Source organism: Hypanus sabinus, chromosome 21 (assembly GCF_030144855.1).
Source record: "Hypanus sabinus isolate sHypSab1 chromosome 21, sHypSab1.hap1, whole genome shotgun sequence".
Classification (NCBI taxonomy): domain Eukaryota; kingdom Metazoa; phylum Chordata; class Chondrichthyes; order Myliobatiformes; family Dasyatidae; genus Hypanus; species Hypanus sabinus.
Window position 1 is genome coordinate 43,309,208 of NC_082726.1, and position 26,070 is coordinate 43,335,277.

The 26,070-nt window shown below is 38.0% G+C and overlaps 1 protein-coding gene across 4 annotated transcripts in view; it reads right to left on the bottom strand.

Moving 5' to 3' along the window:
• The window catches only part of LOC132378990 (serine-rich coiled-coil domain-containing protein 2-like), a 646,565-nt gene that overhangs the window by 355,297 nt on the left and 265,198 nt on the right, over positions 1–26,070 (bottom strand). For all 4 annotated transcript variants that reach the window (XM_059946413.1, XM_059946415.1, XM_059946414.1 and 1 more), the window contains one exon: positions 6,998–7,121. In XM_059946413.1, the coding sequence (XP_059802396.1) occupies positions 6,998–7,121 (124 nt within the window). The remainder of the gene's footprint in view (positions 1–6,997; positions 7,122–26,070) is intronic.

The following is a 26,070-nucleotide window of genomic DNA, read 5'->3' on the forward strand; positions in this document are numbered from 1 at the left end:
GAGGAGGTTTTCACGGTGGACCGACTCAAACCAGCCCATGTGGACTTGGCACAGCCGGTCGAGATTCAGGCACTGCGGCACAGAGGCAGACCTCTCAAACAGAGGCTGATCCAGACTGTGGACATTGGGGGTATATTGCCGGTTCTGGGTGGGGGTTATGTGGCGACCCACTTTCTGCGCAGGCAAACCGGCTCACAAATAGCCAGTGCACAGGGAGAGACGTTGGTAATGCACCTCTGACGTCATTTCCGCCCGGAGAGGGCGGGCGCTAGGGATTAAATGCCAGTGCCGCAAAGTTTGAATAAACTAGTCTCGAAATGACTTACTGACTGTGTGTCATTGTCTCTAGCTCTGTATGTAGTACATTGCTACAGTGGAAATAATAAAGTGATCAGAAAGAGGTGAAACGCCATCAGTCATTGGAAAAGCATTCTGTATTTCCACCATTCTGTATTTGTGGAAGCATTTCCTTTGTTCACTGCTCAAAGGCTGTTTATGTACTAAAGCTGGACTTCACAATTTGCAGTAGTAGTTGTCTTGACAGTGAGAATGATTCAAAATCTCTATTAAGGTGATTTGGAAATTTTTTAAAAATCACCAGACCTTGAAAGGAACACTTGGCAATAGTATGGAAATGTGCTTTTGGACAAGACCAGGACTGTGACCAACATTAAATTTAAAGGTCATATTTCTATATCAATGCAACAGCAATTTAATAGAAACCTCATATATGACCCTTATATTCTAACTGTAGAGTTTTTAAAGTGTTCTTTATTATTGATTGACATATTGTGCATCAGATGCAAGAACTATATCCAGTTTTTGGGTACTACATGCATTCAGCAGTCAGCCCTCCTTTTCCGTGGGTTCCTCATGCACAGATTCAACCAACCACAGATTGGGAAAACCCAGAATGGGTACAGAGTGGCCCATATTCCCCCCCCCCCCGGGAGAATCACAAACTGTTACTGTTACCACGCTGCTAATGAGAGAGAAAGAGAGACAAAGGGAAAACATACTGGGACTGGAACATCTGCTTCAGATAAGGGAGAGATAACACCGGGGGAGAGAGACTTGTTGACCCACCATATTATGACTCCTGAAAGACTTATGGCTCCAGAGAGGGCTGTTTACTTGGTACCATTCTGTTCATTAAAATTCCTCAGTGGAAGTTCTCTATCCAGCACTCGCTGTCTGAGCATGTACAGATCCTTCTGCCCATCAGAGTTGTTTATCCTTCATAACAGGACTCTGCCACTTAATTGGGGCAGGAGACAGTCCTGTGCACCTGTGTGGCCATTAGATACTGCACTGTGCTTAGAGTGAACAGTTAAGTCAGTTGCATGTACTTGTGTTATGTTATCCACTTGGGCTGGCAATTCAAAAAACAGTGATTTTTGATCATTTTTTTCATCTGGCTTTTAAAAAAATATTTGAGACCTTTGCCAAGATGGCACGAAAAGATTTGACAAGAGCTGAGAAAACTACCCTACTTGCCAAATTAAAAACCCAACGGCTAACACCGCTTATTGTCAGCTGGCAGAGATAATTGGAGAGCCAAAATCTACAATTGCACGCTTGATACATTAGCAAGGTCAACTGTGAGAAGAATGGGCATTACGCGAGGGACAACAGGAAACATCACAAAAATATAATAGAGAAGGCAAGGATCCAGATGCTGAAAAGGCCCCTCAATCAATGTTTTTCATTGGTGTGCATGCTAGTGGACCAATATTAAAGAACAAGTCAGGGGAGTGAGATAAGAAGCTGGGTCACTAAAATTTTAAAGCATCAGATGGTTGGTTGTCTCGATGGAAATGTAGGCACCACATTAAATTCAAGAAAGCACATGGTGAGAAAGGTAGTGCTGATGCTACATGTGCAGAAGTATGGAAATCTACAAAACTACCCAACTTGCATCAAAAATTTTGTGCAGCTGATATTTACAATGCTGATAAAACAAGCCTTATTTTGAAAAAAAAAATCACACCACACTGTACGGTTGCCTTTCCTACCAACATGCAAACTATCAGGTTCAAAGAAAGCAATGGATTACATAAGTGTGTTGTGTTATACAATTAAGTCAGGAATTGATAAACAGAAATTGTTGCTCATTGGGAAAAGCATTAAACCTTGATGCTTTAAGGAGTTAAGAATGGATAGTTTACCAATTGAGTATTATGCTAATAAGAATGCGTGGATAATTCCTAACATTTTAAAGGAATGGCTGATGAGTATGGACCTACAGTGGAAAACAAGCAAAATTTGTCTGCTTGTTGACAATTGTGCAACACATCCTAAATATAACATTTTTAAGGAACATCCAGATTGAATTTCTGCTTGCTAATATACAAAATCCTTGATGCAGCCGATATGGGAATTTAAAAAAAATTAAAAACTTTGTACTGCAGAAAAGTACATTATTGAAGCAACTGGAGAAAATCTACTGACATCTTTAACAGCTAAGGAAGTGAGTGCACGGGTTAATCTTTTTACAGGTAGTACAGTTTGTCAGTGGTACTTGGTGAGAAAGAAGCATCAAGATAATTCACACTGTGATTTCAAGCATTCAGTTTGGAGTTGTTGAAAATGGCCAGGAGTGAAAATGAAACAATTTCACTACCTCAACAAGTTAGGAACTACACCGAGTTTGAAGGTATTGACCATTACCTTTAATGCTACAATGAAAATGAAGATTTGGGAGGCTACAATCATTGAAAGTACTGTATCAAAACACCAAGGTAGGGAATAAGAAGACAAGTAATGAGGATGATACAAATGAACTTGAGCTAATGACTGCACAGGATGCCAAGAAAGTTAAGATTTTACTTCATACAGGAAGGCAATGAAGGCAGTCCATTATCTGTACTAAACGTCTGCACTGATTTTGTTCATTTACTATCAATGAAAAGGACACCCAGCATACACTTGATGAATTGCTCTGTCAGTAACCATTACAAGCTAATACAGAGTTCTATACTACTGTAGTAATATTGGTAGTGTTATAATTCGTTCTGTATTTTATTTAAATACAAAATCTGTTACTCAGGTAAATAGTAGGTTGTTTTTTGTATACCTTTATAGCTATTTCCATGAAACTTCGGATAATTGGGGCAGCCACTTAATTCAGCCAAACGTACATGTTCTGATGCATCCCAACTGAATCCACTGCACTTCAAAATGCATTCATTTACAAAGCATCAGCACATAAATATATTGACAAGCTTAGTGCACTGATATGCCGTTATTTAGTTCATGAAGTAACAACTAGTACAGATCATTAGAACATGGACATGCTGAGATTTCAGTTCATTTGTGATACTACCTTTCCAAATTGAAAAACTGTAATCCAACAATCTGTATGAAATAAATGAGCCATCTTACATGATTTAGCAAATCATGAACTAACTGAGCAAACACAGACTATATTATAGACAGCAAATCTAAAACCTTGAAGTGCATGTCAGGAGCACCATATCCAATTTTGGGCATCACATTTCAGCACGGATCGAGAAGGAGCAGATAAAATGTATTAAAATGATATCATGCATAACCAAATTTACTTATTTGAAGAATTAAAAGAAGCTTGGGTTGTACAACCTAGAGAACAGAATGTTAAAGGAAGATTTAATAGAGGTGTTTGAAATTATCACGGGTTTTCATAGTGTATAGTTACTTGCTGCTCAAATGTTTCTTATAGAACACACAGATAAGTGATGAGGTGTAAAACTTATTACCAGCAATTTTTCTATATACTTCAGGCTCCAGGGAGAACTCACATTAAAACATCTGTTCTCTTTAACTTCAAGAAAATTACCAGATATCGAGAAAAAAATTATATTGGTATGTCACAAATGTACATTAGGCAGAATATTTTTTATGTTGATCTCTTATAGCAATGTTAATGCTAAGCCAGAAAATAAACAGACTTTCTTGGAGCTCTGTGGCATCAGTGTTAGAACTTTCATTCTAAACCACATGGTGGAAGGATTCTTGGACACAATCTACAAAAACCTTACATTTCATCTACAACATCCAAAGTGCTTAATTAAATAAAAGTAAATTTTTCAGAAGTAACAATAGGATGTTATTTTTCTACTGTCTATATTGAAGTACCCAGATTTAAATTGTGCCGATCTTTATACAAAATACTGTATATCAAAGTTTAAAGTAAATTTATTATCAAAGTACATATATGTAACTATACATAACCCTGAGATTACTTTTCATATTTATATTTCACATTTCTTATTTACACACATCTATATCATAATTAGAGCTACTAGGTTTTGGTGTTGTGCCAAATTAGAATACTAGAAGATAATGTATGCAAATGTTAAGATTTCCAATTAAGCTGCAAGAGAAAACCTTCATGAATAAGAATGCTTATTGGTTCAGTTTTCTTGCAGAAGAGTAAATGAACTTACAGCTTTTTTAAACGTTTTGTTACTGCGTCACATGGTGCATGAAACAACTGAAATCCAAGATCAAGCTTTCCAATATGATGAGCACATAAAGTAAGTAGAAAAGATTCTGATGCTGGGTCTTGATCTGAAATACTGACTATTCCTTTGCTGACTCGCTGAATTCCTCGAAGTAGTTTGCTAGTTTAAGTGCTATGTGTTGTTTTCTGTTTTGAGCAGTTAATTCTGAGAAAGAAGCTTTTACCAATTTAAAGAATGATTAGATGCAGAAATGAGCTATTCAGTCTATGAAGCCTATGCACTGTTTTCTCCCAAGATTGTTCTCTCCAAGAACTGTAGCTCCAGTCTTTAGCAAGACAATGCAATTTCAAGAAGAAATGAAATAAAGCATTAAGATAGCTAATAGTGAAAATCTCAAAGTGAATTTCTTTCAACATTGTTGAACTAGCATATTAGCAAAATCTATAAAATGTCTATTCTATATTCAGCCTATCAAGAATGTCAATCCTACCTCATCCTTCCAGCAACTTGATAATAACCTGATTTATACCCTCCCAGTTCAAATGAAATGTTAACTTTGTTTTTCTATCCACAATATTATCTAAGCCTCTGAGTGTTCACTGCAACATGTTTTTAGAAAAGTTAATGGGGTGATTTACTAACAAGTTTGACAATATACTGAACAAGGACAACATCTTTAAAAGTATAATTATACAGCGGTTTTACAAGATTCAGCACCTGTGTAACTAATGAAATCTATGGAGAGAGAGAGAGGACAGAAATTGATGATGCACAGCAGTTCTCATGCCTTTTTTGGGATGCCACTTCACTGGCATAGTGTTTCTACTGCCCATCTGCAATTAGCCGAATATAACATTTGGCTGCTGAAGAGAACATTATCGTAGAAAATTTCAAATAGGAATTGGAATGCTGCACACTTGGTCTGACTAATAATTGCATATTAGTCTCTCTAGATAGGACATCCACCCAGGGTGCATAATTCACATCGCTGGGCACAGAAAAGAGCTTTGCCCAAGTTAAAAGGATGTGAACTATTTCCTGAAATAGTGCAATGATTCCCACAGGTACAAAGAAAACTGAAAGGTTTGATGGATCTTTAAAATCATGAATGAATTCAAAAGACTGGGTACTATCGCCTTCTACTGACATATCTGTTCATACTAACTAGTAGAAGGATTTCTTTACTCTGGAAGGATGATTGAGTCATTAGAAACAAAACAAAATTTAGATAAATTCTTGAAACAAAGATTCCAATCCTGGTAATATTATACACATACCTCACCTTCATCAGCTGGAACATTGAGTATAAAAATCAAGAAATCATGTTATAGTTGCATAAAGCTTTAGTTAGGCTAGATTTTGAGCACTGTGTATAATTCTGCTGACTATACTTCAAGAAAAATGTGAAGGTTTTGAATAGGGTGTAGTAAAGGTTCACCAGAATATTCCTTGGATTCAGATGCTATGAGAGGTTTGAAAAACTTCACTTTTCTCTCTGGAGTATCAAAGGCTGAGAGACAACCTGATAGAAGTATATACAATTATGAGAGGCATAGATAGACTACACGGTCAGAGTCATTTTCCCAGGGTGGAAATGTCACATACTAAAGGTGAGAGTTTAAATGAGATTAACAAGGCAATAATTTTCTTAAAGCACAGAGAGGGTCTGGTAACTGGTAGGCACTGCCAGGGCATGAAAGAAACAGAGATAACAACACTTTTAGGAGGTATTTAGACAGATACAGAAACAGGCAGGGAATAGAGGGATTCAAACAGATGTACGTAGATGGGACTAGTTAGCATAGCCTCAAGGAAGGCACAGACATTGCGGGCTGAAAAGCTGAAATGATTTGGTAAAGGTATGACATCAGCTACCAACATCTCATACTATTGGGAGTTGTTGTTTGGATGTCAGAACACATTAGAGAAAAACAGTCAAAAGGCAATCGAGTTTCTTGTTCATTTTTACACTCCCTCCACCTATGATTCAGAAAAATGGTGAAAAACAATAAATATACCAGTAGACAGAAAGTGTTGTTGACAATATTCCACTGTCATTGTTCCAAATACATAAATTTCCAATATTGTCTTCAATCTCTGGAAGCATTTATTTACCTTGCCAAGTTTAGGACTTCTTTGTATTTATTGAATTATTTTAAAACACATTTCCTATCACTGAGAATATGATGACATTGATTCTCTTAACTTCATACAATAAACTCAACCCCAGCTTTTAAAAGCAAGAACAGGTAAGATATCTGAATTTACTAAATCTGATAACATATTGCCTGTATTTTATTCATCTTTACTTCTGATGATACAACAAATATGTCAAACTTGGATTCAGAAATCCGTAAATGCCATCTCAAAGAAAGGCAAGAAAATAAAGTAAGTGCATAGAGTAATTTTCATCTCCGATGATATTCTTTCATATGACAATTCTTTGCTTCAGCTAAAACTGAGACAAATAGAACTGAAGAGAAAAATTCTTTAGAAGGATATCGGGCTTTTGGTCTTCCAAATATTTTTTTACCAAAATCATAAAAACATACCTTTGCAATTCACTGTTCCCCTGGTGATCCTGTCCTCTCCAGCGTGGATATCTCTTTCGCCAGAATCCTTGGTTCCTATTTCCTCTCTCTGACCTCTCTAAGTGAGCCATACTTTCACATGGTTCTGGAAAGATTATTAAAAAGCATAAGAAATAACATTTACAATATTACAACATCAGCTGTACATCAGCAATTACACTGTAATTCATAAATGGAGAGTACCCTAATAAATTTAATGTGGCATTATGCACATTTGAAGAAACATTGCTGCGATAGTAATATTTTATTATAGGTTGGACTCTGCGTATATGGTCTGATACTTGAAAGGGCAACATGAAGAGATACACAATTACTACTAGGTTAAATGTAACTAATCACCTTCAGATAATGCTTGACTTTATAGTAATCACAAGCTTAGCAAGACTGTAGCATCGGAACTGAGTGAGCCAGCAAGATACATGATGAATCTGAAACTTCATCTACTATAGCTGAATTAGAAGTTTAAAGCTCAGTGAGTTTGCATGAGCTATAATGGAATGGAAATCTCTAAAATATAAAAATAAATGCTCAATTTAATACAGTGAATTCTGCTTTCTAGGTTAAAAAAATTTAAACACCTTCCCAATCTTTCCTTTGAAGCTAGTCTTTTGAGCAATCTGTTGTACACTCAGAATTATAATCAAGTCATTTGTGTTAATTATTCATCCAAATTCCCAAACAAGCACCATCTCTGTACTTTGTTTCACTTAGCATTACTTACGCCAAAATTTTAAAAGATTTCAAAAGCTCTACTGAAAAAATTCAGCAGATCATGCAGCATTTCTAGGAAGAAAGAAACTGTTGATAGTTCAGGTCAAAACAGAGCTGATGCACAGTTTGCTAAAATGCTAACAATTCATTTCCCCTCACAGATGCTGCTTGACCCACTGTGTTTCCAGTACAGTAAATTGATTTGCCAGATTTCAGCATCTGTAATCTCACATACATCAAAAAAAGGATTTCAGTTTTTGGTTTGAGTTCATCTCAACAACATTCCAACAACATCTGAGTACAAGAAATGGGTACAGCTATCTTTTTTAAATCTCACTCCATCCTTCAAGTGAAAATAAATCTTTCAGTTTCCTTTAATTAAAACAGTGAGCCTTTCCTAAGATTCCCTACACAAATAATTTCTAAACATGCTACTTGCATGTGTGGCAAATACTACCTGGCACAGTCACTGTTGCACCAAGGAAAAGAAAATCTTTACACAAAGTTAATCATTAAATTAGAAATTCAGAGCTTTAACCCCAATGAACACAATGGAAAAGTCATCCTAGGGAAAAGAAACTCGAACTTCACTTTCCAGCCAGGAATACTATGTAATTCAAACCAAAATGCCAATGATAGATCAAAGGAACGTGAGAGAATCAACAACTTAAAAATCCCTAATTACTTTTATTTTATTCAACAATGAACTAGACTGCATAAACAAACAAAAACTCTGTCAAGGTATTTTCAATGAGCTATCATCAAAATTGTTTATAACATTACTCACACAAAATAAATAGACATCAGTTGTGGAACTGCATTGTTAATACTCTTCCGCACACATGCAGTAATTGCGAGATGTCATGATGCTCGGTATCTCATTACAAAATACAGATTTATTTAATTGCTAAGACTAACAACTGCACATCTGATTGAAATATTTTTTTTAATTATAATGATTATTTTACCTTTCCAGAAGTAAAAAGCAGAGATTAATATAGGTAATAATTTGCATTTTGTATAGCACCTTTAATTATAGAGTGAGCAACTAACGAGCTCCTGGACTGGCTCAGATTGGCTTTGTGGCTGTGGACTCATTTTCGTGAATTTCAGTTATGAAAGTTATTTGCTTACTTTTATTGTTTGCCGGATGTGGTTTTTCTCCTGTACATAGGCTTTGTAATGGGTTCAATTGTGTTTTCTTGTTTTGTAGCTGCCAGTTAGGAGATGAATATCAAGGTTGTATATAGTATGCATACTTTGATAATAAATGTACTTTGAAGTAGGCAGACAAGGTGGGGTGGCTCTGTTGATTAAATCCTTAGAATGAGGATCCTTAGAATTATGATCAGAAAATGTAGATACTTTGCGAAGAGAGTTAAGAAATTGCAAGGGTAAAAAGGCCCTGATGGGAGTTATATTCTGGCCTCCAAACAACAGTCAGGATGTGGGATACAATTTACAACATGAGAAAGAAAAGGCATGTAAAAAGGGCAATGTTACGACAGTCAAAGGAGATTTCAATATGCAGGTAGATTGGGAAAATCATGTTAATGCTAGATCCCCAGAGAGTGAATGCCTATGAGAAGCCATTTAGAGCAGCAAGTAGTCAAGCCCACCAGGGAACAGCATTTCTGCATTGGATGTTGCAATGAACCAGATATGATTAGGAAGCTTAAGGTAAAGGAACCCTGAGAAAGCAGAGATCATGATTACAGTAGAATTCACCCTGAGGTTTGAGAGAGAGAAGCTAAAGTTGGATGTATCAGTATTACAATGGAGTAAAGATAATTACAGAGGTATGAGAAAGATGTTGGCCAATTGATTAGAGGACACTAGCAGGGATGATGGCAGAACAGCAATGGCTGGAGTTTCTGGGAACATTTTGGAAAGCACAGGAAAGATTAATAAGCATTCTGAAGGAAGGATAACAACTGTAGCTGACAAGGGAAGTTAAAGACAGCATAAAAGGAAAAGAGAGGGCATAAATTGGTGGTAAGTTAGAGGATTCAAAAGTTAAAAAAATATATTTTTAAAAAACCATAAGGAGAGAGAAAAAAGTTAAAGCTAAGCTAGCCAATAATATAAAAGAGGAAAGCAAAAGGTTTTTCAGATATATAAAGAGTAAAAACGAGACAAGAGTGAATATCGGACCACTGGAAAACAGTGCTCTAGAAATAGTGAAGGGGGACAAAGAAATGGCGAAGGAATTTAGTAAGTATTTTGCATCAGTCTTCTCTGTGGCAGACACTGCCAGTATGCCAGAAATTCAAGTGTGGGGGTGGGGGGGGGGGAGGCAGAAGAAAGGAAATTACAGCCTGACTTCAGTAATTGGGAATATGTTGGTGTCCATCATTGAGGACAAGGTTTTGGGCTACTTGGGAGCACCTGATAAAATAGTTCAAAGTTAGCATGGTTTCCTTAAGGGGAAATTTTGCCTGAAAAATCCTTTGTAATTATTTGAGAGAATAACAAGCATAGCAAAGAAGAGTCAGCAGATGTTGTATACATGGATTTTCAGAAATCCTTTGATAAGGCACCACAAATGATGGTGCTAACAAGATGAGAGCCCACAGTATTACAGGAATGATTCTAGAATAGCTGATTCTAGATTGGCTGACAGGCAAGAGTGGGAATAAAGTGGGCCTTTCTGGTTGGCTGCCAGTGACCATTGATGTTCTGCAGGGGAAACTGTTGGGACCACTTCTTTTCACATTATATGTCAATGATTTGGATGGCCTAAGTAATGGGTTTGTGGCCAAGTTTGATGTGGAGGGACAGGTAGTGTTGAGGAAGCAGGATGTCTACAGAAGGACTTACATAGATTGAGAGAATGAGCAAAGAAGTGGCAGATATAGTGTAAGGAAGTGTATGGTCGCACACTTTGGTAGAAGGAATAAAGGCACAGACTATATCCTAAACGGGGAGAAAAATTTAAAAATCAGTAGTGTACGGGGACTTGGAAGTCCTTGTATAGAGTTGCCTAAAGGTTAACTGGTAGGTTGAATCGGCGATAAGAAAGGCAAAAGTAATATTAGCATTCATTTCAAGAAGACTAAAATATAAAAGCAAGGATGCATACTTAGGCTACTAAGAAATTGGTCAGACCACACTTAGAGTATTGTGAGCAGTGTTGAGCCCCTTGTACAAGAAAAGATGTCCTGGCATTGGAGAGGGTCAAGAGGAGGTTCACGAGCATAATCCTAGAAATGAAAGGATTAACACAAGAGGAGCACTTGATGGCTCTGGGCCTGTAATCACTGGCATTTAGAAAAATGAGAGGGATCTAATTGAAACTTCTTGAATACTAAATGGCCTAGATAGAGTTAAAGTTAATGTGGAGAAGATGTTTCCTCTAATAGGTAAGTCTAGAACCAGAAGGCACAACCTCAGAATCGAGGCAGTCAATTTAAAACAGAAACAAGGAGGAATTTCTTTAACTAGAGGGTAGTGAATCTGTGGAATTCATTGCCGCAGATGGCTGTGCAGGCCAAGTCATTATGTATATTTAAGGCAGAAGTTGATTTTTCTTGCTTATCAGGGCATCAAAGGTTATGGGGAGAAGGCAGAAGAATGGGGTTGAAAGGAATAATAAATCAGCCAAGATGGAATGGTGGAGCAGGCTCGATGGGCCAAATGGCCTGATTCTGCTCTTATGTCTTAATGTCTTATTATAATTCTATAACTCTTCATGAATAGCAGACCTTAACACCAGATTACACTTGATAGAGTGAGACAGTGCGAGGTGCCCAAGTAAAATTGAGGTAATTAGGAATCAAAGGGAAACTCTGCCCAATGATGTGCTAATATTCAGCATGAAGGAAAATGGTTCTGATTACTGAAGGCGAACTCCAGCCCAAAACATTACTGGAGGAATTCTTCAGGGCACAAACCTAATTCAACAGCTTTATCAATGATCCATCCTTCTCCACAAGATCAGAAATTTAAAATATGATGATGACACATTGTTACTTCCATTTGCAACTTCTCAGTTAATTAGGCAGACTATGCCTGCAAGCAGCAACATCTGGACAACAACATCTAAGTATAGAATGATAAGAGATTATTATAAAATGAGAGTACAAGATTGGAGGCAATATACTGTTGTGGTACAAGGATTGGATAATGGAGAGAAACAAGAGTGGGAATAAATTAGACTCAAGTGGGAAGCTGTAACTTATGAGGTGCCACAGAGATTGTGCAATCAGCTGGGACCACACTATTATACATCCAGTGGCCAATTTCTTTAGGTACAGCAGCTCGTTAATGCAAATATCTAACCAGTCAATCATATGACAGTATCTCATTGCATAAAAACATGCGGACATTGTCAAGAGGTTCAGTCATTCAGATCAAACATTAGAAAGGGAAAGAAATGTGATCTAAGGGATTTTTACCATGGAATAATTGTTGGCGCCAGACATTGTAGTTTGAGTACCTCAGACACTGCTGATCTCCTGGAATTTTCATGCATGACAGTCTCTAGAATTTATAGAGAATGGTGTGATAAACATAAAGCACCAGGTGAATGGCAGTTCTGTGGGCAAAAATGTGTTGTAAATGAGAGAGGCCAGATTGATTCAATCTGACAGGAAGGCCACAATAACTCCAATAGCCACGCATTACAACAGTGGTATGCAGAAGAGCATCTCTAATGTACAACACGCTAAACCTTGAAGTGGATGGGCTACAGCAGCAGAAGACCACAAACATACAGAAATACACTCATTGGCCACTTTACTAAGTACCTCCTATACCTAATAAAGTGGCCCATGTGCATATATATGACTCTGACGTATTACATCAAAGTTGACTGATCATACAAAGTTAGATGGCAGTGTAACTTTTGAGGAAAACACAGAAGTTCTGTATTGTTGATGGAAGAGCAAAGTGGATGGAATATAATGCAGAAAACCATAAGGAACCCCATTTTAGTGGAGAAAAATAAATGGTATTTTTATTTTAAATGGTGAGACTGAAAAAGATTGGTATTCAGAGGGTTCCCTTGTTCAGGAACAATTCAAAGTTAAAATCCAAGCACATAAGCATTTAGAAAGGGATGTACATTGGCCTTTATTTCAAGAGAATTTCAGTACAAGAGTAAATACATCTTACTGAAATCATACAAGGAATATTGTGCACAATTCTGGACACCCTACCTTACCAAAGCAAGACTGAAGACAAAAGAGATCGTAAATGCTGGAAACTTAGTTCCAGCGTCTGCAATCTTTCTTCAAAGCAGACTTGTACTTGGCATTGGGGAAATACAATAATGGTTTAACAAATTAATCTTGAGATGGGTTTGTCCTATGTGGAATGATTAAACAGACTGAACAAAGTTTCAAAGAATGAAAAAGGATCTCATGGAAATTTGCAAAATTACTACAGGGCTTAACAGGAATGATATTCCCCTTGGGTATATTAAACCAACAGCAGAGTCCCAAAATAAGTAGTCAGCCATTCATGATAGAATAGTTTTTTTTCATCTAGGTAATAGTGAAATCTTGGAACACTCTAATGAAGTTGTTGATAGAGGGCCAGTCACCGGAATATGCTCAAGATCGACCTTTATTGATGTTTGGATACTAAAGAAATTAAGGCAACAAATACCATTTTTGATAATTGGTAAATAGTAATATAACATTCAACATTTGTGTGAGTAGGTTCAAACTAACATGCTTTTCACAACAATCATTTTCTGCTCCACAGTTAGTTAATTTGAAATAACTGCATGCTTGTTCCTCTCTTGCGTGAACTTCATAAACATGCACAGATTGCATTACACGGTATAAGCAATGTAATTACATTGTGTGAAACCATCTATTTTGTTTGTAGATCTATTACGTCAAATTATTTCCCTATTGTCTAAGATAAGACTGCAGTACCTCTGTCAAAGACAAATACCAATGTAACCTTTATGAAAGCAATTTGTAAAACAAAATAAAGCTAGTCAGAAGAATAAATCAACAAACCCAATGCTGGAACACGATTGTTTTTTTAAATTATTAATGGGTTTGAACTTCAAAGGCAAGGTCAGAATTTACTGTCAACCTATTTTACTCTTGAGAAAGTTTGGTAAGCTGCTTCTTTCTATCACTGATTCTTTCTGGAGTTTGCTTTCTCAATGGAAAGCTGAGTAGACATAAAGCTATTTCAGAAAGCAGAGGTAAAAAACTTCAATCATGCGTGGACAAGAAATATAAAAAAATGCTAAATTTTCTTTTCAAAAGAACATCATCATTCAGATGATTTTTTACAATAGTTCATTTCATGACTATGTTACTGGCACCACTTGTTTTGCTTTCAGATTTGATGGATTCATCAATTAAATTTAAGTTCCTCAGCCACATTTCAACATGTTGCTGTATCGTTCACCTAGGCTTCTCACTGCCAATATCATACTCCTAGTTTAAAACTTATCCTCCCTTCAATTGGTTCAGAAAATTAAAAAAGCAGTTTGTGTCAACTTAAGTGGAACTATCAGTGCTCTGTCCTCCTGGCAAATAGCAATCACAGGTAATACTTGCATGTTCTCCTGTGACTCCATGGGCTCCAGTCCCTACCCACATACCAAAATGGGATGGTTGGTCGATTCAATGGCTATTAAAAAAAATAGCTCTAGTGTTTGTTGCAGGAAAACTTGGGAGAAATTAATGCACATGAAAGAAAGGATAGGTTACAGAGAAATAAAGAGCAGAATTCCTTTACTCTGTAAGCCAGCTTTGACATGTTCGGTCAATGGGCTTCCTTTTACGGAAAAATCTGAAATACAGAGCCAACAAATGAAGAATTGTAAGAAAGAAAGCATTTTAGTAACCTTCCATTATATGCATGTTTTTATTTTCCTTTTATTGCAGTAAGACAATAAGACAGACATAGGAGCAGAACTAGGCAGATCGACCCAACTTATCTCCTCTGCCAATTCATCATGGCTGATTTATTATCTCTCACAGTCCCATTCTCCAATCTTCTCCCCATAACTTTTGATGCCCTGATTAATCAAGAACCTATCAGCCTTCGCCTTAAATACACCAATGGCTTTGCCTGTGGCAATACATTCCACAGATTCACAACACTCTGGCTAAAGAAATTCCTCCTCATCTCTGTTCTAAATGGATATTCCTCTATTCTAAGGCTATGCCCTCTGGATCCAGACTCCTCCACTGTATGATCCATCCTCTCCACATCCACTTTGTCTAGGTCTTTCAATATTCGATAAGTTTCAATGAGATCCTTCCCCCCTCCCCCCTGCCATTCTTCTAAATTCCAGTGAGTACAGGCCCAGTGCCATCAAACACTCCTCATACATTAATCCTTTCATTCCTGGGATCATTCTCTTGAACCTCTACTGGACCTTCTCAATGCCAACATATCTTTTCTTAGATAAGGGGACTATAACTGTTCACAATACTCCAATTGTGGTCTGACCAATTCCTTATAAAGTCTCAGAGAGACATCTTTGCTTTTGCATTCTAGTCTCATGAAATGAATGTCAATATTGCATTTCCTTCCTTACCACCAACTCATCCTGCAAGTTAATCTTTTGGAAGTCCTTCAGGAAGACTCCCAAGTCCCTTTGCACCACAGATTTTTGAATTTTCTCCCCGTTTAGAAAATACTCCATGCTTATTCTTTTTACCAAAGTGCAAGACCAAGCACTTCCCTAACTATATTCCATCCGCCACCTACTTGCCCATTCTCCCAAGTCCTTTTGCTAACACCCTACTTCCTCAACACTACCTGGCCCTTCGCGCATCTTTGTATTGGCCACATCTCAGCTACAAAGCCAGCAATCATTCATCCAAATCATGGACATTTAACTTGAAAAAAGTGGTCCCATACTGACCTTACTAAACACTACTAGTCAACCAAACAAGGCCACCTCTATTCCCAGTCTGCCTCCTGCCAGTCAGTCAATCTTTTATCCATGCTAGTATCTTTCCTGTAATACCATGGGCACTTATCTTGTTAAGTAGCCTCACAGAAACATAGAAATATAAAAAACATACAGCACAATACAGACCCTTCAGCCCACAAAGCTGTGCTGAACATGTCCCTACCTTAGAACTACCTAGGCTTTACCCATAGCCATCTATTTTTCTAAGCTCCATGTAGCCATCTAGGAGTCTCTTAAAAGACCCTATCATTTCCGCCTCCACCACTGCCGCCGGTGGTCCGGTCCACGCACTCACCACTCTCTGCGTAAAAAACTTACCCCTGGCATCTCCTCTGTACCTACTTCCAAGCACCTTAAAATTATGCCCTCTCATGCTACCCATTTCAGCCCTGGGGAGAATCCTCTGACTATCCGCACGATCAATGCTTCTCATTATCTTGTACACCTCTACCAAGTCACCTCTCATCCTCTGTCGCTCCAAGGAAAAAAGGTCGAGTTCACTCAACTTATTCTCACAAGGCATGCTCCCCAATCCAGGCAGCGTCCTTGTAAAATCTCCTCTGCACCCTTTCTATGGCTTCTACATCCTTCCTGTAGTGAGACAACCAGAACTAAGCACAGTACTCCAAGTGGGGTCTGAACAGGGTCCTTTGGATCCACATAGCAATGTCCCCTTGGATTCCATGCCTCCTTACTTTCTCAATAAGCCTTGCATGGAGTACCTTATCAAATGCCTTGCTAAAATCCATATATACTACATTATGGCTCTACCTTCATCAATGTGTTTAGTCACATCCTCAAAAAATTCTATCAAGCTTGTAAGGCACGACCTGCCTTTGTCAAAGCATTGCTGACTATTCCTAATCATATTATGCTTTTCCAAATGTTCATCAATCCTGCCTCTCAGGATCTTCTCCATCAACTTACCAACCACTGAAGTAAGGCTCACTGGCCTATAATTTCCTGAGCTAGCCCTATTCCCTTTCTTGAATAAGGGAGCAACACCCGCAACCCCCCCCCCCCCCCAATCATCTCGAACCTCTTCCGTCCTTATTGATGAAGCAAAGATTATTGCCAGAGGCTCAGCAATCTCATCCTTCACTTCCCACAGTAGCCTGGGGTCCGGTCCCATTGACTTATCTTTATGCTTTCCAAAAGCTCCAGCACATCCTCTTTCTTAATTCTCAAGCTTTTCAGTCCACTGCAAGCCATCCCTACATTCGCCAAGATCCTTTTCCGTAGTGAATACTGAAGCAAAGTATTCATTAAGTACTTCTGCTATCTACTCCGGTTCTATACACACTTTTCCACTGTCACACTTGATTGGTCCTATTCTCTTATGTCTTATCCTCTTGCTCTTCACATACTTGTAGAATGCATTGGGGTTTTCCTTAATCCTGTCTGCCAAGGCCTTCTCATGGCCCCTTCTGGCTCTCCTAATTTCATTCTTAAGTGCCTTCCTGCTAGCCTTATAATCTTCTAGATTCATATCATTACCCGGTATTTTGAACCTTTTGTAAGCTCTTCTTTTCTTCCTGACTAGATTTATAACAGCCTTTGTGCACCACGGATCCTGTACCCTACCGTCCTTTCCATGTCTCATTGGAACATACCTACTCAGAACCTCATGCAAATATCCCCTGAACATTTGCCACATTTCTTCCATACATTTCCCTGAGAACATCTGTTTCCAATTTATGCTTCCAAGTTTCTGCCTGATAGCCTCATAGTTCCCCTTACTCCAATTAAACATTTCCCTAACATGTCTGTTCCTATCTCTTTCCAATGCTATGCTAAAAATGCTCTCCCACTGAGAGACCTGACACCTGACCAGGTTAATTTCCTAATACGAGATCAAGTACAGCCTCTCTTCTTGCAGGTTTATCTACATATTGTGTCAAGCAACCTTCCCGAATACACCTAACAAACTCTACCCCATCTAAACCTCTCACTCTAGGGAGATGCCAATCAATATTTGGGAAATTAAAATCTCCCACCACAACAACTTTGTTATTATTACTCCTTTCCAGAATCTGTCTCCCTGTCTGCTCCTCGATGTCCGTTACTGTTGGGTGGTGTATAAAAAACACCCAGTAGAGTTACAGACCACTTCCTGTTCCTAACTTCCACCCACAGAGACTCCGTAGACAATCCGTCTTTGACTTCCTCCTTTACTGCAGCCGTGACACTTTCTCTGCTCAACGGTGCCACACCCCCACCTCTTTTGCCTCCCTCCCTATCTTTTTGGAAACATCTAAAGCCTGGCACTTGAAGTAGCCATTCCTGCCCCTGCACCATCCAAGTCTTTATAATGGCCACAACATCATAGCTCCAAGTGCTGATTCATGCTCTAAGCTCATTCGCTTTATTTATGATACTCCTCACATTAGACACACCTCAAACTATCGGACTGAGCATGTCCCTTCTCTATCACCTGCCTATCCTCCCTTTCGCACTGTCTCCAAACTTCCTCTATTTGTGAGCCAGCCTCCTTTTCCTCCATCACTTCAGTTCGGTTCCCACCCCCCAGCAATTTTAGTTTAAACTCTCCCCAATAGCCTTAGCAAATCTTCCCACCAGGATATTGGTCCCTCTTGGATTCAAGTGCAACCCACCCTTTTTGTATAGGTCACACCTGCCCCATAAGAGGTCCCGATGATCCAGAAATCTGAATCCCTGCCCCCTGCTCCAATCCTTCAGCCATGCATTTATCCTCCACCTCATTCTATTTCTATACTCACTATCACATGGCACAGGCAGTAATTCCGAGATTACTACCTTTGAGGTCCTGCTTCTCAACTTCTTTCATAACTACCTGTAGTCTTTTATCAGGACCTCCTCCCTTTTCCTACCAATGTCATTGGTACCAATATGTACCACAACCTCTGGCTGTTCTTCTTCCCACTTCAAGATATCGTGGACACGATCAGAAACATCCCGGACCCTGGCACCTGGGAGGCAAACTACCATCCTCGTTTCTTTCCTACATCCACAGAATCACCTGTCTGACCCCCTAGAATAATTTCCCTATCACGGATTCCATCCTCTTCCTTCCCCTACCCATCTGAGCCACAGGGCCAGACTCTGTGCCAGAGGCGCAATCACTGTTGCTTCCCCCAGGTACGCCATCCTCCCCAATAGTATTCAAGCAGGAATATTTAGTGTTAAGGGGGACAGCCACTGGGGTAGTACCTGATTCTTGCCCTTCCCTCTCCTGACTGTTACCCACTTCTCTGTCTCCTGTGGTCCCGGGGTGACCATCTGCTTATAGCTCCTCTCTATCGCCTCCTCACTCTCCCTGACCAGATGAATGTCATCAAGCGGCAGCCCCAGTTCCCTAATGCAGTCTCTAAGGAGCTGCATCTCAATGCACCTGGTGCAGATGTGTTTGTCCAGAAGGCTGGGAGTCTCTAGGACCTCCCACATCTGACACCGAGCATAGAATATCGGCCTCATACACATACCCTCTGTCCTTATTTTAAACAGATAACCTACCCGGCCTCAACCCTTTATCACCGAAGCCCCATTGAGCCAAAGCCTTCCTACTCAGTCTCCCTCTACTCCGACACCCGCTCTGTAAATCTGTCTTCCTTTTAAACTTTTCCCACTGTTCTCACTGGCCGACCTCCACATGCTTGCGCAGTCATGCCCCGGTTCAAACCGCTGAAGAAATAATGTTTCCTCATGTTTGGCACCTAATCAAATGTTTTCTGAAAATCCAAATAAACAACATCCACATACTCTCCTTATTCTATCTGGCAAATCAAAAGAAATCATGAAAATCCAGGAATGAAGACTACAAATAAATACCAAGATCAATTATACCCAGCGTCACTTGTAATACAATTTTCACCCTCGAGCATGTTGTTTGCATCCCTACTACACTGTGAAAACTCCACATCATAATTCAGAATAGCCAAAATATGCTTTTGCCTCAACTTCTAGTGTTACTCTAAAAATGTTCTCACTTACACCTGCCATCATTTAAGCCTCCATAAAACAGCCATTCTCCAAGGCAATAAATATGGGTGAGTACAAAAGAAAACTGCATCTGTTTGCTCTAATCTTAGCTACCATTATTCGCTGTGCTGTATTGTTTTCACAGGAAACTTCATAGCAGACTGATTTGTTATTGTTTCAAATTAATGCACTTAGTTTACAAGGGTGATGCTCACTGAATTATTCGTGGTTCCCAATTTTGTGTCCACCAGCCCAACTAAATGCCTGCCCAGAAATGAATTATCTACATTGCACACTGTAGCAGTTACCACCACTGGAAATGCCATCAACTGGCCATCACAAATATTCTCTAAATATAAACAGGTCCCAGCTATACACAAGTATAATCCAGACTAATTTTTCCATCTCTGATTACTTGAATAGCTTTAGGCAGGTTCAAACTTGGAAACCAAATCTTCTGGACATTCTACATTCTTCCAATGGTTTTATCTAGTTCAAATCTCAAGAGGCTTTTCCTCCCTCCACTTTAACAGTTAAATTCTTCTGTTCACGTTGAATCATTTTTATCAATGTCTTTTCATTCCCTTACTCAAACTTAGTGCTATCAATAACTTTACAGTAACAATTAGCTAATTTCACTAGATTTCAGTCTTCTAGAATAGCTTTTTAAAAATCCTTTATGGAAACTATGAAATTAATGACCTTTTCATGATAAGAGTTTGCATTTTTGATTGACTTTTACCTGACCACCTCTTAATTTCCCTCCCAGGCTGTTTTGCAAACATCTATAAAACTTAGAGGTACAAGCCTACTATTTTAATCTGCTTTTACTTCAAACTTCAGACTGCCACTTTTACCACAGTGGAACAAAATAAAGCAATCCTTTTTAGCCTCATGCCAAAAATAGAGAACATTGCAACTACAAAACATGAAAAGGCTCAATTCTGCATTTCTGAACTCCACATCCAATGATAACCATATCCACCCTCTTCATCATTTTGTTTGTACCTAAAACTGTTTATATTTTATTTCCAGACTTCAAAGGCAGGAATTTAAAGTAACCTTCAGACACTCACAACTTGCAGTAAAATCAAGACCTGTTCAAGAACAAACATGACATATAATTACTTTTGTAACTTCACTCAACACCGAATTTAGTGGGGCTTACATCAAATTACTTGTTTCGTGAATAGTATCAGCTGTTACAGCTAACTACGCAAGCTGAAATCTATCCTAACCCTGCTCCTTTTTACTTTTTGAAGTTTTTTTTCCTGCTGATTTGAACAACATCTCTCTCCCTGTGCCAAGCTGGAGAAAAACAGCAATATCTAACACATTGAGAACAAGTCAAATGTATTTCTTATTAATTTAAATGGAAATTATCCAGCATTGCCTCATATATAAAACTCTCCTACACTTTTACAGCCCTTATTAGGGCAGACTTACTTGGTCAAATGTTGTTTTCAGCCATCTAGAAGTTGACTACATCCACTGACTCCAAAACACATGAGTCATGCTAAAAGGAATTCACCCACCCACATGGCTGCCAAGTTAGAAGCTATAAATATGGGTATAGCTTCTAAACTTATGCTGGATATGAGATCTTTTTCCTGAAGTGAAATCCTACACGTAGCTTTTAAAAGCTGTTTATAAACAGCAAAACAACTTCTGTTTATTACCAGAAAATTAGTTTATTAGAAATTGATTTAGAACAGCTCCACATAAACTGCAAGACTATTTCATATTTAGCTTAATCCACATAACACCTGCCAGGAAGAATTTAAATATACACCGATCTTGTAATCTTAAGTCATTTATATTTACTTTCAATTTAATTTCTAAGTATTATTATTTTTTATGAATTATATTGTGAAAAATTAGAAGTAATGAATTAATAATCTGAGATTAATTTTCAATTTACTTTTTACTAATTTGTATCAGTGTCTGTTTAATTCTTGCAATATAATTTAAAGTATCACTCTGGATATATAGTTTCCATTCTTTTGCTCCATTTCCAGTCCACAAAACTGATGTTTCCCCTCTTTTCCAATTCAATCAGCTTAATGTATCCTAGTATATTAATTAATTCTAAAACCAAATTAAATTTTAACAACTTTTACAATGATTATTCAAAATAATAAATTCAAGAATAATATAAAAAAACTTTCCCCAGCAATATTCATTAAAAACATAAATGGTATTTATTGAGTACATTTCAGAGAAGCTTTACTATCAGATTTGCGCTTTCTCTAAACAGGAACAAAGCAGCTAACATGTGCATGTCCAGGTTAAATACAATGTGCTTTAAGGTTATTAGAAAAACAAACTAGAAAAGAAACATCAGAACATTAGCCAATATCTGTCCAAATATGCACATCGAAACAGTTCAAATGATTGAAGTGAATTTTTTATTTACATCCTTCATAACAAAATTCTTTACGTTACATCTCTCTGTTCAAATGGACAATGTACAAATATAGAAATTTATAATAAATATTATGTACAACAGGACAGTCAATGTAACATAGAAATACACTTGCATCAGCATGATAGAAGCCTGGTGGAAGAAGCTGTCCCGGAGCATGTTGGTCCTGGCTTTTATGCTGCAGTACCATTTCCTGGATGGTAGCAGCTGGAACAGTTTGTGGTTGGGGCGACTCAGGTCCTCAGTGATCCTTCAGGCTCTTTTTACACACCTGTCTTTTAGACGTCCTGAGAAGCGGGACGCTCACATCCACAGATGCGCTGGGCTGTCCGCACCACTCTCTGCAGAGTCCTGCGATTGAGGGAAGTATAGTTCCCATCCCAGGCAGTGATGTAGCCAGTCAAGATGCTCTCAATTGTGCCCCTGTAGAAAGTTCTTAGGATTGTAGGGGGCAGGGGCACACCAAACTTCTTCAACCATCTGAGGTGAAAGAGGCACTGTTGTACCTTTTACACCACACAGCCGCTGTGTACAGACCACATGAGATCCTCAGTAATGTTTATGCTGAGAAACTTAAAGCTGTTCACACTCTCAACCCCAGATCTACTGATGTCCATAGGGGTCAGCTTGCCTCAATTCCTCCTGTAATCCACAACCAGCCCCTTTGTTTTTACAACACTGAGAGAGTTTGATTTCTTGACACCACTGTGTCAGGGTGATGACTTCCTCTCTGTAGACTGCTTCTTTATTATTTGAGATTAGGCCAATCAGTGTAGTGTCATCAGCAAATTTAATTAGAAGATTGGAGCTGTGGGTCCAATACAGTCATGGGTATACAGAGAGTAAAGGAGGGGGCTAAGTACACAGCCCTGAGAGGCACCTGTGTTGAGGGTCAGAGGGGCAAAGGTGAGGGAGACCACTCTTACGACCTGCCAGTGTTCTGACAGGAAGTCCAGTGATATGTCACTTTCACTTTTTTTGAATGTAACATTAAAAGATGTAGAATATTTTGACTCATTGTATATGAAAATAGACACAAATCACCAGATGGTCAGATCTCCCAAATGACGGTCTAGGGATTGAACAGTAGGCATTCCTCCTGGTGGTATTATAGTGGTCAAGTATGTTGGGAACTCTGGTGCTGCAATTGATATGTTGATGATAGTTCAGAGATTTCTTTTAGCAAGCTTGATTAAAGGCAATAATTTGAAAGATGCTGGGGTAAGCTATTTGTTTACTTTCACCATTTATTTATCCCTCACAAGTTCAGCCTCCAAGACCACTTTTGTAGTGTGCCCTCATACTTGATGAATGAGCACTTAATCAAAAAATTACAATGCGATTTCTATGGATCACACTATGTACAACAGGCAGTACAATTTAGCCACATCTGATAACACCTTTCTACAACATTTGCTTTAAAAAGTTAGCTACAACAAAAAAATCTATTCCCTATATTACTTTCTACTTTTCTCACAGTGCATTTACCAAGAGATGTTTAGGTTGATAGATGGTACAAGTAGTTCAATGAAACCTTTTCTTGACACTCAGATTCACTATTGCTTGCTAACTGTTCTCTGAGGTAGCATCGATGACAGGTTGATGAACAGTAACATTAGTTTCCAGGAAATGTCACTGCTCCAGCAGCATTAGTTCTATTTAGAATACACTGGAGCAGAATTAGTGTCACATCAGAGAGAGATCATGGCTGACAACTGCAGCCTCTTTCTCCTGAATAAAGGCTTACAAAGCTCTTGCCTTCCTTGTGATTATAAATGAGCAGCCAAGCTTATCAGCACTTTTCCTCATGCAATAACACAGTGTAGGTAGGAATAACAGAGAATGTAAGAAATTCTTCTGAAAGGAATGCTTTGTCAGACAGTATTACATTCCCTTGTTTAAAAGAAATCTTTGAGTGTCGACTTTTTCTGGACAATAGTTGAACACGTTAATAAACTGCCAATACTTCAGCTCTGTGCAATCACACTAGCAGTCATTTAATGTAAACACTGAGGAGGCATGATTGCTTGGGGAAAACAAGTGGCATAGCTACAAGATGCTGATAAAGACTATTGCATAAAGAGCAAACAACCATCAAATGTGATCTGTTAACTGAAGCACAGAGAAGTAATAATGGATGCCTCATTTAGGAAAGACGGGACATTGGTGTCATTTGAAAATCTCAATCTTCAAAAAAAATGCTAATGCTCTCATTAAAGATCTCATAGATTGATTCTTGAGACGGCATGTTTGTTATTTAAGGAGATTAAGCAAACTTCTCTATAATTCTAAATCTAGAAAAAATAAGAGGTGATCTTACTCAGATCCAAAAAAATTCTATAATGAATACTTAGCCCATAAAATGTAGTTTTGCTACTATGTCTTAAGTTGGACAGGACTTGTAGGCACTACATGTTAATATATAAAACTCTATGCCATATTTTTGTACACTGCCTGGGGTCAAAATTGCTGTATAAAATGACATTATACAAAATTATATTGTATTTATTATGCAAGGCAGTAATTCAATGCTGATTGACTGTTTTCCAGAAACCAAGGTTTATAGATGAGCAAAACTGTATATCCAAGAAACCATTTTCACAAACAGAAACACTGCTGTCATTATAGACATCGCCATGTATGCTTGAAGACAATGATGCCTCTTTACAGAAGGCCTTCACTGAGAAGACTCAAAAATATAAACATCTTCAGAATATGAATATGGTATGTTAGCTATTTAAGAGGAATAAACTTCTTCAGCCAGTAAGTATTTTGTCATTGAAATTTACTCAACAGGAAGGTAGTGGAGGCTTAATTGCTAAGTGTATACCAAACATAAATAATTTTTCAGAAATATTGAGTTACTGCATGTCCCTGGAGAAAAAGATTAAAGTTAGAGCAAATAACTTGATTCTTACGTTTATCCAGTACATATTCTAAGGCAGAAAGGTACCATGCAGTTTGTCATCAGATACAGCATTGTTAATATATTCATTGGAGGAGTGCATCTTTTCAATTGTAGGATTAGGAAAGGGAAGTGAAATTTTACTGCTGAAGTACGTATTTTTAAATTAGATGGAGATCGAAATTATGTAACTGCACTGGCTCACTAGTAACTGAAAGCCTGCATACACTCATTTTCGTGGTGCTAATAAATTCTACAAATAATAGTTTGGCAAAAAAATGAATAATAGAAAGCTACATTTGGAAAAATGAATGTAAAGTTAAGAGATTCAGAAGCTGCCAGCCTGAAAAGAAATTGTAAGAGAAAAAAATGTTTAAAACTTGGCTGTTCTTTCTAGTCTATAGTCAAATTTTGTAGCATCTTCAGTATCTTGTGCATTTTCCAACAATTTGACATTTCCTGTAACATCAGGGCCATTAACTCTACTGATGTTATGTCAATCAAAATAGAAAAAAATAATGAAAGCTTCTCAGGAGAAAAATAATTTTAAGAAATGGGTAAAGTCCTAAGGCTTACCAAATAAACAATATATAACAAAATTTACCTCTGTCCTTGCTCTCATTGTGAGGACATTCTCTTACAAGGTTGATGTCAAATGTGAAAACCAGTTATCTCTGGGGAATGGTAAAGTCGAGACACAAGATATTTATTTTCTCTCCCCAAACTGATAACTAGGACTATACATTGCATTTGCAAGCTGATTTGTGGAAATTGAAACATGTGACCAAAATGCTTGGTTTTAACCTACATTAAACAAGAGCTATGTTAAAAATGAAAGGAAACTATGTATTACTTCAATATGGGAAGGACCAGAAACATTAATGGCATAATTTATTATAGATTATTAATTAAATTAGATCATAGACAACAGTGGATCTCCATAATTTACCTCAAGAAGAAAATTATTTGCAAGCTCAAACTAGCAAGTGCTCTGAATATTAGTTATATACCTCTTAAAATTACACCTTGTGAGCAAATTCACTTTTTGGGAGAGAAAATACCACAGCTTCTTGAAAGAAACATGATTGCTCCTGCTTGTCATCTACACTGCCCCAAAATAATAGCCTAAGCTTATG